Source organism: Chinchilla lanigera, unplaced genomic scaffold, assembly GCF_000276665.1.
Source record: "Chinchilla lanigera isolate Chin_1 unplaced genomic scaffold, ChiLan1.0 scaffold00017, whole genome shotgun sequence".
Lineage (NCBI taxonomy): Eukaryota > Metazoa > Chordata > Mammalia > Rodentia > Chinchillidae > Chinchilla > Chinchilla lanigera.
In genome coordinates this window covers 26,528,130-26,544,682 of record NW_004955418.1, presented here as the reverse complement: position 1 = coordinate 26,544,682, position 16,553 = coordinate 26,528,130, and the positions used below count along the sequence as shown (strand labels likewise).

General features: G+C 38.5%; 1 protein-coding gene across 1 annotated transcript in view; it reads right to left on the bottom strand.

Annotated features, from left to right (window-relative positions):
• Positions 1–16,553, bottom strand: part of Edil3 (EGF-like repeats and discoidin I-like domains 3) — a gene marked incomplete at its 5' end in the record, with an annotated part of 289,245 nt that overhangs the window by 135,871 nt on the left and 136,821 nt on the right. The window contains 1 exon segment of the mRNA XM_013513061.1: positions 8,386–8,567. Coding sequence (XP_013368515.1) covers positions 8,386–8,567 — 182 coding nt within the window.

The following is a 16,553-nucleotide window of genomic DNA, read 5'->3' as shown; positions in this document are numbered from 1 at the left end:
CAAGTTCTCTCCCAAATCTAAAAGAATATTAGGCAACTACACTTCTACTAGGCATTGACATAGGACTGACAAGTCCTATGGAATATTGATGGAGTACTCACAGAAGGATCACACCCCAGAAGTGTCATGGTATCTACTTAATACATTTCCATGCACTATTCAGAACACCAAACTCACTTTTCTAACTTTCTACTAGATATCATTCTCAGGATTTTCTCCAAGTACATAAAAGAGCAGATCCACTGTATGAGTCAGCTGTCCCAGACCCAATACCTGACACCTACAATGTAAAGGAGCAGGTTTAATTTGGCTTATATTTTGAGAGGGTTCAGTCCGTTGTCAGCTGGCTTCATGACAGGGACAGTATGGCGGAAGGTCAAGGTGGAGAGAAGATGATATGATCATGGGGGCAAGGAAGCAGAGCAGGGGACAGCAACAGAGAAGAAGGGGCCAAGGACCCATAGCCACCAGACTAACTCCCCCAAAGTACCTATATCTGAGTTACTGGTCGTACCTCTGGGAAGTCCATGTATGCATCTTCCCGGGTATCTCCATTCTGATGCTCCCATCATTGTAAAGTTCAATTCAACATTGTGTCTTTACAAAATTTTATACTTCTCAGTGGTGGACACTGCAATGGGTGTTTAAAATATAGACCACTGACAAGCCACCTCCCCAAACTCTTCAGTGACCATATGTCTGACCTTAGTCTGACACTGATGCATTTTCACACTTTGGAGGCTGGTTCCTCTTCCAAGTTTTTGTCTTCCTAATTAATCCTGCTTATGCCCAACTCTTTTTTTTTTTTCTTTTTCTCTTTTTGGTTTTTTCTCCGGTACCAGGAACCGAACTCACGACCTTGCGCTTGCCAGGCAAGCGCTTTTGCCACTGAGCTAAATCCCCAGCCCCTGCCCAACTCTTCACTATGAGAAGACTTGTCCCTGATGAATTTGACTTTTCCATGTCTCATTTGAGAATTTGATCATTCTATTCCCTTCTGTCCAGAATAACTTAGGGTCTATGTCTGGTCCTGGCCAGAGAAAGGATAGTAACACAGAAGTTAGGAATAGTTTAGAGCTGAGCTTGAATCAGTACTTCACAATATACTAGTTTAGTTACTTTAAGCAACTTCCTGTAGCTACATTGCCATATTTGATTGATAGGATAAAATACTGATTTGACAGAATCTGAGTCAGTGCATGTGTGGTGGATTGACAACTGGTGGTCAACTTATAATCCCCAGCTGAACTGAACCAGTGTGGTGCTGGGTGTGGGAGGTGCACCTGAGGATTGTTCTCAGCAGCATAAGAGGCAGAATGGGAAAAGAAGGAAGAAGGGTGTTGGGAGCTAATAGAAGCTGTAAGGAGCTGTTGGTTTTGTCACTCTAGCTTTTCTGACCATCTTGGCTGTTTTCACTCTCCAAAGAGCTCAGGACCTTGTTGGCACTAAGAATGGCTCTGGTTCACTTTGGGGAGCTCTGGTCCTCACTCTGAGCATCGCTTCCTGGCTCTGGAGGGGAAGATGGTGCACTGCTTAGTCTCCTGGAGAAGTTTGCTGCTCTGGCTTTCCTGATGGGAACTCAGCTGCCTTCATCATTGGAAGAGCTCAGGACCTCACTGTTGCTGAGGACAGCTATGGTACTTTTCGGGAAGCTTTGGTCCTTATTTTGAGCATTGCTTCCTGACTACAGTGCAGATCTCTCAGGCTTCTAGCACAGATCCTTCATCCTGCTGGCACAGACTTTCTAGCTTCCATCACTGACCTTTGGCCTTTTCCAGCACAGATTCATGAAACAAGCCTGCATGAGACATTGTTATCAGCTCTAGGTCCTCAGCTGAACTCATGCAGGATGTTATCATGGGATCCAGGCTCACAGCTGGATTCTTTGGTCTTTAGTGTGTGGACAGATTTCCTGCATTGTCTTGTATATGATTCTTTGGATGACTGTTATAAATAATCTTATAACATATGTGTCCTGTATTATATTGTTCTCCCTTGCAAAAACCCCAAACCAACATAACATGTAAAGAGGTTGAACAATGTGTAGCACTAGAGTGAAGCTGTTAGATCCTAGAGCTAATGCACCATGCTTTGAGCAATGGAGCTGATTTCTTATACAGCTATAGGTAAATTTATACTGTTTTCTACAATTAAACCTAATTATATGCAGTTAGTTTTAAAAAGCAGCAAACACCCCTATATAGGAATGGTTTCGCATTAATTGCTGCCTCAAAAAAAAAAAGCTTTCAGAATCGGGCCAAGTGGCTTGGTACCATTTCACAGTTTCAACACAAGGACACAAGGAGGTTTTCAGTAGAGAACATTTTAGAGAAAAATTCACAGAACAAATTTGTTCAGTGTCTATGGTGGAAATAAGGGATTCCTTCAGCCCAATCCAAATAGTAATCCCACACAGTTCCCAGAAGATAAACATGGAGAGACAAGGAAACCTTTAGCTCAGATTCACTTTTTTTCCAGCCTCTCTGAATTTCTCACCCCTAGGGACTTGGAGACAGGCTGCTGGTAAACCCGGAGTGCTCCTGCAGGAGGCACCCATGCAGTTCTATTAGACTAACTGCTGCAGTGGGGGCAGTAATTTAATTCTTAGTAGCATCTCCCATGGGCGAGTCTCCTAAGAGGAGCTAAACTCTTTGCTTGAGGCTGGGTTCAGAGTCACAGGGGAACCCTGGAGTGCATTCAGCCATGTTGAAGAGTTGCAGCGCAAAACTCTGAAAGCTGCTAGGACCTCAGAGTGCAGCCTCCTTCAGCCACAAATACCATAAACAGGATCCACACTCAGAGGCTGCCAAGCTGGAAATGTGAAGAGACATGAGTACTGCAGTAAATTTGGCATGAACAGGATGAAGGCAGATTGTAAATCCTAATTAATCCAGAGGTTCTCACCTTGAATATTTTCCCACTGCAAAAGAAACTTACTATTTTCAGTAATTACTTAGATTTTTCCCCATTTCACTCCACCAGTACTATAACCTAAAAAAATCACTCTGGTATCATTAATGCAGGAATTTAGAAATGTTCTTATGCTGACTATAAGAAAATGTATACATAGTATACCAAAATACAAACTATAATTTGGAATGTTTTTCTATTTACTACACCAAAGTGTGTAGTAAGTATAATGAAAAAAATTTAGCATAGGAGTGGTTAAGTGTATTCATCTTCTAAATCTCTGATACAATTTTCATTATTTTTCTTTGGGTTCAACAGTAAGTTATTCTACATTTACATTTATATGATTGAAATGCAGAAGTCAGATAATTTTGCTTTTGTATATTTGAAATATTGGGCTGGGGATATAGCTCAGTGGTGTAAGTGCTTGCCTGGCAAGCCTGAGGTCATGAGTTCGATTCCTGGTACCAAAAAGTAAAATAAAATTAAAATGAAATATCATAAAAAGGAAGACTGTGAGAGTCATTTAGGAATATGATGTTTCATAATTAATGCATAATACTTAAGAATTGTGACTAAAGTTGCATGTCATTCTGCTTAAGATACACAGCTTAGGGGCTGGGGATTTAGCTCAGCAGCACAGCGCCTGCCTGGCAAGCGCAAGGTTGTGAGTTCGATTCCTGGTACCAAAAAAAAAAAAAGAAAGCAAGATACACAGCTTATATCTGTCTCCCCCTACCTTAGAAACTTTCCATTTTCCACTGTCCTTTTTAAAATTTTATTTCACCTTTCTTTCAACTCTCTCTACCCCATGCAATCAACACTATTTGGAGTTCCATCAACACTGCCAAAGTCATCAGGTGAAAGTGTTTTTACTTTATCTTGTTACTATAATTCAGGCTGCACAAATCTTAACTCCCCAAGCTGAGGAGACAAGCTTTTACAGAACATTCTGTAGATGACCTGGAGAGAAATCAAGGAATTTCTGTATTTACCAAGTTACCCATGATTCCTTGACACCTTAACATTTAAAAAATAGGTATCTCCAAGCACCTGCCTGTTAGTTGGGGGTTCTTGGTTTTGTTTCTTGTTCCCAAACCAAACCAAACCAAACCAAAAAAACGAGCTTTCTCTTCCCCTTGCAAACTGTATGGTATATAGAAGAAATAGAACACATTAAAATCATAACTACATTTTCTAAAAGTGTCATTAATTACTCAAAAGAGAGATCAAATCTCATTTTTCTCAGTGGTTAAATGCTACTTCTAACTAAACTAGTAGTAAATTAACTTCCATATAAAAATTGCTGCTAGTATTATATGAGATCAACATGCAATAATGTAGCTATATAATAGTATAGTGTGAATTTCTGTTTGTATTCTATATAATGCTAATGCAGTTTAGGTTTCATAAAAGTCCTGTTAAAACAGGCCCTTTGGATATAAAAGTATTGTGATTCACATGGAACAGTTAGCAGATCATGGAAAATAAGATCAAACATATCTTGGGCATTATCTTTTCTATTTTCTAGATTCAGAGTATCTCAAAAGGACATGCTGCTGTTTTGTGTGACTCACAGTGGCTAGTAGTACAGTGCAGAGTAAAATTCTTTCAGCAAACGTTTGCAAAATGGGTAAATACAGTAAATGAATAGCTAGAAATTGAAGTTACAAGCAAGCAAAATGTATTAGTCAGCTTTTGTGTTGCTGGACACAATATCTGATGCCCATAACTTAAAGGAGAAGAGCTCTACTTGGTTACAGTTTCAGTGGCTCCACCCAAAGTTTTCTTGTCCGAAGACAAAAGCATCATGGTGGAAGGGAGGAGACTGTTGGAGGACAGCAGCTCACCTCCTGCCAGCCAGGAAATAAGAGAAGGGAAAAGCCAGCAGCACAAACACATCCTTCCAGGCCACCCTCCCCCAGCCCACCTCCAACAAGACCCCCTTTCAGCAACACATTCAGCTGTGAAATCACCAATGGACGACTCCACCAATCAGCAGAGCACTCTCATGATCCAACCACCTTCGAAATACTAAGACTTCCAGGGAACTTTGAGACCTAAACTGTAACATAAAGTCATTTTAGAAATTTAACAAGTGCAAGGTTTACTATATGCTGTTATAAAAAAGAAAGTATACACGGGGAGAAAAAATGAAAATAAATATCTTTATACATAAGTGAGAAATAGTCATCTTGGCTCATCCTTCTGTGTGAATTAATCTTAATTGTCAACTTGCATGGACTGAGAGGCTACTGAGGAGGTGATTAGTTCATGGGACACTGTACTCACTATGGACAAATCCACAGATGTCCAAGTTAAATGCACTGGAAGGAAGAGGTGGGTCACTGTGGTCATGTGTTTGGAAGGTGCATCTCCCACTGGCACTAATCCCCCATGCTCCAGTTCCTGGTGGCAGGAAGCACTCTGCCATACCGTTCTGCTATGATATTCCTGCTCCTCAGCCAGCTGATCATGGACTGAGCCCTTGGAACCCTGAGCCTCTCCTAAAATTGCAGTGTGGGGTATTTTCTACAGCAACAGGAAAACAGACCTATACATCTACTCAGTTAGAAACTCACCTGAATATTTTAAATACCCTTTCTATATTTTTAGATGAGATAATGGAAGACAGCCTTTCAAATTTATGACATTGCTATTTCTAACACATGAAGCAGTAATTAATAGAAATGCATTTCTAAGACGCTAAGGAAATGCTTAACACTGTGTTATTGAATAGTTGAAAAAACCTAAGTAAAGAAATAAAGGTCAGAAATATCTTGAAAAGGAAAAAAACTTGTTTAACTGCATTTTCTGTACTAACCCTTTAAATCCAGAACCAATTATAAGCACAGTGCTACTATCAATTATTGCATGCTGAGCAAGTAAATTTAAAATGGCATTTTCAATTTTCATTTTATCAAGACAAGGAAGAAGAATAGGCTGAATACTAATTAGTGTATGTGTGTTATACACCTGAAAGATTAGGAGAATGCTATGCTCATTATATGTGGTTTAAGCAGAGTACTCAAATGTTTCATTTGAAAGACTGAATACAAATAAAAGATTAGGCTTGGTTTCTTTTATGTGAGAAACCCAAATTATAAACAGAGAGCAAAATAAAAGATACATAATCAGAAGTAGGGGGACAGGTCTTTCACAAAGGTAAAGGAGATCAAGACATGGGGGGAGGGAAGGGAAAAAGGTGGGAAAGGGATGAAGCTGTGCTATGTCCATTCACTGACCCCCCACAAAATGTAAACATTGTCATGCAAATATGTAGTAATAAAAATTAAAATAAATGAACGCTGAAACACAGAAAATTTGGTAGGGGATTAATCTTCTCAGAGTCTCTTAAATATGATTTTTTTCTGTAAGCAATTTATAAAATTTCCTTTTCAAGAAATAACAAAGAAAATAAGATAGTATTAAAGAATACAAAACATACATTCCTTTAGGATACTCACTGAGTACTTATTGAGTACAGTGATGCATTTTTCATTTTTTCATTCATTCCTCTAATATAAAATTTTTTATATTTACTTCTGCTGTTTTTCTATAAAAGTTCATTATCATCTTCAGAAGAAAGCAAATTATCATTGCCATCATTATCATCATCATCATCGTCAAACCACTGGCCATAAAAGTAAGATTTTAACTATTCTGCTTAAGATGACAGACAAAGTTATATTTAATCTAAATGTCTCTGAGATGGTCACTGTCCTGCTCCATTGAACTTATTTCTTCCCATTATGTCTGGGAGGAAGAGAATTTAAAGCCCATACTTTGAAAGGCAAAATGACATATTGTGTAAAGTAGGCAATAAACTTGGGCAAACAAAGGCCAAAAAAAAAATTAAATATTAACTTTTAAAGTTTTACCCTGACTGCAATTCCACAAATGCATTTCAGAATACAGTAGTCTACTACAATGGCTAGAAATATCTCTGGAATGCATATTATATACAGAGTTTCTTTTATTTTGTATCTACTTTAATATTAATTGGGCCTTCATTTATCTCTAATCAATACTGTACAGATGTGTTATTCTATTTTCTGAAATTCTTTTTGTACCTATGGCTGTAAATGAAGAAATCAAGTGTAGTTTAAGAAGCAATTTCCATAAATGCATTTGAACATAAATTCATAAAACAAACCGGGAATGTTGGTCCACCATGTATTGTTGCTTAGATGAAATAAATCTCTGTGAGATATATAAGATTTCTTCTGCAAAGGAAGTAAAGATTTCACCCGTCCCTAAAGTAAGAAAGTCTTCACCACAAATCAATTTTCCTTTCTTTTAAACACCAGTAAATCAATGTTTCTACATCACATTTAATAATAGATGTGTGTATTATCGATGTTAAGAGAATACATCAGTCATTTCCATGTTTCTCTGACTCAAATACATAGTAAACCGAGAGAACAGATCAGTCACCTAAACTAAGCAAAGTTCTGTGTAACAGCACCCACTGCAATGGAAAAAGACCAAAATATTTTGGTGCAATCCTATGGCACAGCAAATGAACACATCCCTGCAGCAACCTTCACTTGTTATGATTTTTTTACAGGATTCTCCCAGTATTTGGATGTTTCCCCATATTTCAATGTCTCCCTGTATTCTGATGCTACACCTCTGAGCACATTGTTCCTTTGGCATTTAGTAGCTCTTGCAAGCTATCTTCCAAGGCCGCCCTCAGAAGTCGTCTTAAAAGAGTGACTATCTCAGGTTAATTTCTTCTTCCTCATTAGAAGAGTATATACATTTATCTTCCCTTTAGGGTACACCCATGTGCCTGGTCAGATGTTTGGTCCCCAACAGAGGTAAAATCTTCCTCCGAAACCACCTAGGATCTTCTTTCTGTTCTACAGCTTCTAGTTTATGGCTGTACTTCATCTAAGTACTCAGAAACACCATTTTTGACAAAACCAGAATATCCGATTTTCACATTTCTACTCTGTGTGTAATCCCTGGGGAAACACTTACTGTCTCAGGATGTTGTATTCTGTTTTAAAAAGTAGCTGGCTAATGAGAGTACTGCACTTGACACTATGAATTGAAACACCTTACTGAAAGAACATGCTGATAACATTTGTGGCATTGTCAGATCCATTCTACATTTAAAATTTTCAACATGCAAAGCCACATTTTAGAGACAGAGAAGGAATAGTTGTCATTTTTTTTCTTATAGTACAGTAAGTTGCTGTCTAAATTAACATGTTGGGAGTGAACATGTGTATGAGACAGACTTTCTTTGATATAGCCTAAGCCTGTTTATACGACTCTAGAATTTTATCATTTTATTGCTTCCAAAACACTTGCCAATGGAGTGTGTATGTTCTTCACATTTTTAGTTTGTAGCCAAATTGAACCTTTAACTAAATTACCCATTCTAGCACCATGACAAAGGGCCATAGTGACTTCTTTCTTGGCTTTGGGTGATTGGGCAAAAATTGTGTGTCCTCGCACTAGTACCTGAATCCAGGGCCATCTGTCGTTCTCTGCGGCTGTCCAGGCATTGATAAGACCCTTCTTATTAAGACGTGCATAGTAGGGGTACCACTTCTGGAGACCAAACAGAGCTCGGTGGGTAGAGGATGCTGTGATTTGCTGATTTGATATGATTCCTCCTTCAATTCCCAATGGGCCTGAACATTCTGGGAACAAATTAGAAAAAAATGCAAACAGATTAGAAATACCCCAGGCAAACTGTGATATAAAATGTTTCTAAAATCATTTTCATTAGAACCATTTGTTCCATGTAAGCCTCGTGCAGTCCACAGATCTAGTATTAATCATTACAGTAAGGAAATAATTATTGCTCCCCATAGTATCCTTTCTTCCTTTGTTTGCAAAGAGGCACCAGAACTGTCCCGTCCCTAATGTGCCATGATTCCGCTTTCTGTGCTGTTAACTTTGTGTTAGTCACTCACGTCAGCCTGAGCATCATGCTTTTAAAAGGCCTATTGCTTTTCAATTACAAAAATAATATATTTTAAAAGGCGCATCTCAGAGACAACAAGCACTCATAAATCATAAACCGTAAGACCTTATGAATATTTGTTGATCCAATATTTCTTTACAAGTGTGCATCTGGATTTTGAGTCAAAATAATATTTCCACTCATAACATTTTCACTATATAGCTTTTTAAGTTAAAATATAGAGCCAGGGAAGTTGTGCTTTTACAAAAGTGGCTATACACAAATCTGTCAACATACTAAAATATTAAGTGCCTGAGATATAACATAAATTATGGAAAATAGGTGGAGAAATTATTTTTATAAGCAGAGTTGTAACTGTGGCATTATTGTATAAGACGGTACATTCAGCAAGTCAAGGTATTAAAATAGGTTTTTGTAATATTTTAGTTCAAAATTTACAACTCTGCCTTAAAAGTTTCTGTACTTCCATCTAACTTTCTTTTATCATTCTATAAATTTGTGCCATGGAAACCTATCATACTTTCATGGTTAAAAATTTAAAATACTAAGATGAAAAGTAACACACTCAAATAATATGTACTCTAATACAAAACATGGTTAGTGCTTAAAATTAAAAATGGAGTTAATTTTATCTAAAATGTGTATGTACATTAAATATATAGTTATATACAGTATATGTATTTGAATTCCTTAATAATTTAATACAATTTAATCAAATTTAATTTCAGCTTTGAAAATTCAAATAGGTAGCCTTATGATAGAATAAAAACTATACCTAATTTTCTTAACTTCTTTAACATTTCATATATTATATTCACTTTTTTGTTGACATACATTTGGATAATAAACAGAATATTTAACATTTTGCACACTATAGTTAAGATGATGTCAATGTAGAACTGGATAATTAATATGATAATACTATTATGACATTTACTACAGTATATTATCAAAATTCCTGAAAATATGAACAAGGGCATATTGTCACTATTAAATGTATATAAAAGTGAACTTGACCAGGGATTGCCACTACACATAATTTAAATTTTAATTATGTCTGTAGTCTAACAGTAGTCAGTAATTAAATGTACTCGGATCATGGCTGAAAAGAACATTACAATATGTTTAGAAGTTAGGAAGATATTTCCTATTGTTAACTGTATTTTCATTGCCATAAATGTGCTTTGCATTGCATTCTATGGTAAAACAATAGGAGGTTATTAGACACAGCACTACCATTGAACTAATGACTGTAAAACCTTTAAACATTTTTTTATAAAGAGGATGGAAATATATGGATAAGTAATAATTTTAATCAGACAGTAGTAGTGAAGATGGTATTAACACAGAAAAATTTCATCTTTGCAAATGACAAGTAAAACACTCGCTGGATATATTAAATCCAGATAATAAGCAACATGTAATTAGGACTGTTCCACTTCATGCAGGTACTTGATATCATTTTGAAGTCACTAAATTGAAGAATTTATTCATTTTTAGAATTTCAATATTAGGAGCTGTGGATAATTATCTTATTTTCACATTCCAAAACCCTTAACATTTAAAATCTCAAATGTTGATCCTTGCCTGTATTGCTTCCTGTTTAAAACTTTAATATCTGTATAAATTTCTTAAAATAATAAGGGACTTTCATGATGTCACTAGGCCTGATTTGAAGAACTGCAGGAGTCTGGCTTTCAGGGGACACTGGTATTAAAGGTGTCCCAGGGCCCCTCGTCCTCATGCTGTGTCATGGTTGGGCAGAATGGCATGGCAGGTGACGAGGTCATTTACTGCAGACCGTTTATCACAGGTCCCCAGCTGGACTGGCAGAGCCGCAGAGCCAGGCTTCAGCAATTACACTATCCAATGGCCTTGGGAGGAGCTCGGAGCCAGTTAGCCCTGCATATCTGACTGAAGACCTTTTGTGGGACTGGACATCCTGACAGCATTTGCAACATTTAAAAAGCCAGATTAGATGTCAGACCACACTACTCACCAAGTCTACTTTGTTGACTTTTAACTGACCAAATGCTTTCTTCACTCAAATTTTAGCAAATACATTGGCCATGAGCTGTCGCAGGATCACATAGACCAAATATCGGTGATTGGATTTAAAAATATACTGCCATTGGTTTATGGCTAGGTGCTAGAGGTCTTTTTAAAAACTTAGGTTATAAAGCTGGGTGTGGCAGAGCATCCCTGTAATTCCATCACACTGGGAAGCTGAGGCAGGAGGACTGTGAATTGGAGGGTAGGCTGGGAAACCAAGCAACTTAGGGAGACCCTATCTCCAAATAAAAAATAAAATAAGGGCTAGGGATGTAGCTCATGTAAGGCTTGGGACTCAGTTTTCAGTCGGAAAAACACATATGATGATAATAACACCGAATTCAATAATGTTTGTAGCAATGAATTATTTAAAATTGATGAGCATGGCTCTGAAATTCACTTGCAAGCTCCTCCTCAGAGAACCTCAGTCATGGTGACAGTGTCCTTTCAGCCTTTTGGAAGCTGCTCACGGTCCCTCTCCCCGCTACACAGTGCCTGGTACATTGGACAAGCTCAGTGAGTATGAGCTGAAGGTGATGACTGAGGCCCTTTTCAGGAAACTAATGAAGAAGTTCAAGTCTTATGTTGATTTCACACTGCAAAACTGTCACTGCAGCATCTTTTCCTCACTAACTATGTGGGTCACAAATGGATCATCATAATAAATGATTCAAATTCCAATTTCCTTCTGCCCGTGCTATCCTCTTCCCCAACGTCCTATTAAATGCAGCGGTTACAGAACTAATGAAGGACTCGCAATTCAGAATGCAAATGATTGTACACCTAAGATTAAGTGACCTTCTGCAACTAGCAATAAGGTGCTTAAAAAGGAAGATAATATGGAGATATACATTGCCATCAATAATGAGGGAAGAGATATAAAGGAATAAATTGTTGGCATAATATTAGATGAGGAGGACACCAGAGTTTGAAATGTGTATTCTCACGAGTTTTCAGATGTAAGTGTCAAAACAACATTTTAAAGTTCAAGTTTTCATATATTTATTTGCCATTTATATTTCTTTACCTGAGAACTGTATTTTCATCTTAGAAGCCCAGTTTTGGATTGAATTGTTGAATTTGGGGATTTGATTTCTTTTCAATTCTTTATATGTTAGCTATAAATTCCTTGAGGGGCAATGGCTATAATTTTTTCACACTCTATGGGTTGTTTTTTCACGCTGTTGGTGATTTCTTTTGTTGTGCAAAAGCTTTTTAATAAACTGAAATCCCATTTGTTGATTCTTTGCAGTATTTCCGATGTGGCCTGGGTTTTGTTCATGAACTCTCTGCTTACATCTATGTCTTCAAAATTTCTAGCTATTTTATCTTCCAGCATATTTAGTGTTTGTAGTTTAATATTTAGATCTTTGATCCATTTTGACTTTAGTTTAGTTCATGGTGATAGACATGGGTCTAGTTTTAGTCTTCAGCATATCAGAAGCCAGTTTTTCCAGCACCATATATGAAAAAGGTTATCTTTCTTCCAGTTGGCATGTTAAGCTCCCTTGTCAAAGATAAGGTGGCTGAGTATGTTTGGAGTTGTTTCTGCATCTTCTATTGTGTTCCACTGATCCTCAGGTCTGTTTTTCTGCTAGTACTGTTAATTTTATCACAGTAGTTTTGTAGTATAATTTCGGGTCCTGGATTGCTATATCCCTTGATTTGCCTTTGTTGTCCAGGAATGTTTTTTGCTATTCTGTGTCTCTTCTGGTTCCAAAGGAAATTTAGGAATCTTTCAGCTAGCTTTGCGAGGTATGCTAATGGAATTTTGACTGGGATTGTATTAAATCTGTATAACAGTTTTGGAAACGGCCATTTTCACTATGTTGGTTCTTCCTATCCATGAGTGGGGGATATCTTTCCATTTTCTAATATCTTCTTTGATCTCCTTTTTCAGGGTACTGTAATAAATATCATCTAAGATGAATTCACACTTCTCAGATGGATTACAAATGGCAAAAAATATGAAAAAATGTCCAACATCACTGGTCATTCAAGAGATGCAAATTAAAACAACATTGAGATACTATCTCATTCCAGGAAGAATGGCTATCATCAAGAAATCAACAAATGACAAATGCTGATGGAGCTGTGGGAAAAAAGGAACACTTCTCCACTGCTAGTGGGAGAGAAAACTGGTGCAACCATTGCGGAAATCAGTATCCTAGGAAAATCCTAGGAATCCTAGGAAAAGCTAGGATTCAACCTAGCTATTCCCCTTGTGGGTATCTTTCCAGAAGAACTAAAAACATCATATTACATCAATACATGTGAGGGGCTGGGGATTTAGCTCAAGGGGCTGGGGATTTAGCTTAGGGGCTGGGGATTTAGCTCAGCGGCAAAAGCGCCTGCCTGGCAAGCGCAAGGTCATGAGTTCGGTTCCCGGTACTGCAGAAAAACCAAAAAAAAAACCAAAAAAAAAAAAAAATACATGTGCACCTAGGTTTCTACCAGCATAATTTGTAATAGCTAATTTTAGAAACAACTCAAATGCCCATCAGCTGAGGAATGAATAAAAAAGATATGTTCATTTATATAATGGAGTATGGCACAGCCATAAAGAAGAATAAACTCAAGACTTTTTTTTTTTTTTTTTTGGTTTTTTGGTTTTTCTCTGGTACAGGGAACCGAACTCACAACCTTGTACTTGCCAGGCAGGCGCTTTGCCACTGAGCTAAATCCCCAGCCCCTACTCAAGACTTTTATAGGTAAATAAATCGATGCAAGTTGAGACCATCCTCATAACTGAAATAAATCAGAAACATATATGTAAACATCACATTGTCTCTCTAGTGTGAGAATCTGAACAAATAAATAAGATCCAAAAGGTAGAATAGGTATTGTGAATTGGGAAGAAACTCTTCAAAAGAAAAGAGAAACCAATGGGGGAAAGGAGATAGAAAGGGGAAAGAAAGGAAGAGAAAAGGGAAAAATGTATGTGTACACAAGATAGGACAATTATATATCTAGTTTCTCTTATTTATGCTAATGTTATCTGAAGTTTATTTCATGTCTATATCTTGTACTCTGCATAACTACTATGAAGATAAAAATGCACAATGTATTAATTATTGTTACTGTCATATTAGCCTGATTTGAAACTGTTCTATTTTTCTTCTCTTTAAAATCAAATTTTAAAAAGTTCAAGCTTGAAGGAAGAGAACGTAATCCTCTAAAATGTGAGTCTAGAATTTAGTGTTTAGTGATCTTTTACAGGTTGATTCTGATATTTTTTCTTCTGTTATTTCTTTATTTGGGGCTAACCCCTCTCTTGGGAAGAGAATTAATATGGCAGGAACAAGAGGAAAATAGTGGCATTCACAGTATGACAGTAATAAAACACTCAAATGTGTTAAAATGGTAGATGCCAGTCTATGACCAAGAGTGACAGAAGCAAGCATGAAGGTTCCATTGGTTAAATAATCCTTCTGAGAGGACCACTGGCCGATACAGGGAAGCTAACATGGATAGGCTAATTACAGTTTCATTACTGTACTAAAATCATATCATGTGCCCATCTATCAGTCAATCCACCCTCCACTCACTGAATTCTGCTTTACAAATATAAATTTTATTGGAGATTTGCTATTTATTAAGCATTTTTATAGACAATAGTGATAATAAAGATGAGCAAGGCAGAAAATGTGTCTGTTCTCCAGCAGTTTGTAGTATAGTGGGGACACAAACTATAAGCAAAGCCCTAAGCAAACAAGAAGACACCATGAAGTGGTCAGCGCCGCGAAGGAAGAAATGGAGGATGAATCCAGTGCGCATGTCAGGTTGCAAGGGGTGATCTTTTTGAGATGTGGCACTAGATCCGGACTTTGGATGTAAGCAGCAACTGACAAGCTTACCAACTTTACGATACTGATTTCTCCAAAGAGCATCAGTAAAGTGGGGGAAGACAAGCAGAAACACAAACATTTTCGTATCATATGGCAGATGCTGTGACGGCTTGTGCACAGGATTCAAAGGGAGAGTGGAAAGGGAAGGCATCATCTCCCTGGGAGTTCAGGGAACACATCCTCGGAAGAGAACAGGAGAAGGCAAGGTGGAGAAAGAGGTGAGGATGGATGGAAGCAGGAAACAGGGTGGTAAGAGAAAGGAGGTAGGTGGGGGTCAGCGTCTCCACCATCATGGGTTTGTGGGAGCTGATTGAAGACTGAAGAAGGAGAGGTCTTATCTGCCTGAGGAGCTGGCTGAGAGGACTTGATTCTAAAGGATTCTAACCATGGCCACACTTTCCATTAACATAGATCATTCTCGCTGTACCTTGCGCAAAGAGGGGACAAAACTATGGCCACATAACAGCAGGGATTTTCCAGGTGAAAAGCATGTTTGCATGAAAAAGGCAGGGAGACAAGAAAGAGATAAAAATATTTAAGACTTAAAATAAAGCAGATCTAGTAATAATTAGACACTGACCAGCCCGCTGGGTCGGGGCTGGAAAGTGAATACTTTCTACACCCAAACCACACAGAGTGTGTTCCTGACCCACACCAGATTCTCACTGATTGCTTGGGCACATGCACTGTCCCAGAAGATAAGGTGCCCCTTTCGCCGCTGGGATTTCACTCTTCATCCTATCCACCAGAGAGCTTCGACTTTACTAGACACTTGAGAATGACTGGTAAGAGAAAACAATTTTTAAAAACAAATACAAAAAGGTCAGGAAACAGTTAACATCACAGTCAACATGGCAACATTTTGTTTGCATAATTTATTTTACAGTTTTAAAAGTCATTTTCTCCTGAACTCTTCAGTGCAGAGATACGGGGGCCTTCTTTAGACACGGCTCATAGGTTGACAAAGAGGATGAGCCCTTGCAGGCTTGTGAATAGCAGTGTGACAGAGGAGGGCGGTCGCCCTTCTCAACCTGCTTCCCTCCGCGTGCACAATGACACGGGGACTGGTACTTCTCTGGTTAGTGTAAAGCAGTAGCAGAACACAGTGGAGGGAAATGTGTTCTGTACCCGCTGGCTGGGAGAGCACTTTTCTGCATCTTCAGGGCTGTGCTTGCTTTTGTCGGTGTAACACTAAATTAATGAGACGGCTGGACATTGACTCCTGGAGGCTTTTAGGCTCCATTTGCATAGTCACTTAAAATAACTGCATCGCCCCAGTGGCCTGAGTGGGCAGCGAAGGCCTCTGGCCCGACACCCTGCTGTTCAACCTAATTCTGAGCAACTGAGCAGTGTCACCTGGCAGTGGAGCAGCTGGCACAGCTGGGGCCAAGTCTCAGGCGCCCGCCCCAGAGTGGCATTGGCTGTGGATAGAGCAGCTTCGGAGGAAAGTCCTTCTCACTCTGAAAACTCATTCTCCGGAGTGTGGCAAAGGATAGTGTCTGCGTTTATTGATCTTGCAGCTGACAAGTCAGCGGTGTCTCAAGACGTCTCACATCTTGCTCCTAAGTGTGCTGATTAAGCCTTTCCAATAAGCAGGATGCACGGCTGAATCTGTAAGAGGACTGTTCTGCTTTCACTTGCTCTATCTCAATACCCAGACGTCTTCAGAATGAAAGGGTTTCAAATTAAAGCCATGTAAGAAACAAATCTCCTTTGTGCGGGTCCAGTCCTCCCTTTCTGTGAGCCGCGCGTCCTCCTACAGGAGTGAGTCCCGGGCTGTGCCCCGCATAGCACGGTAA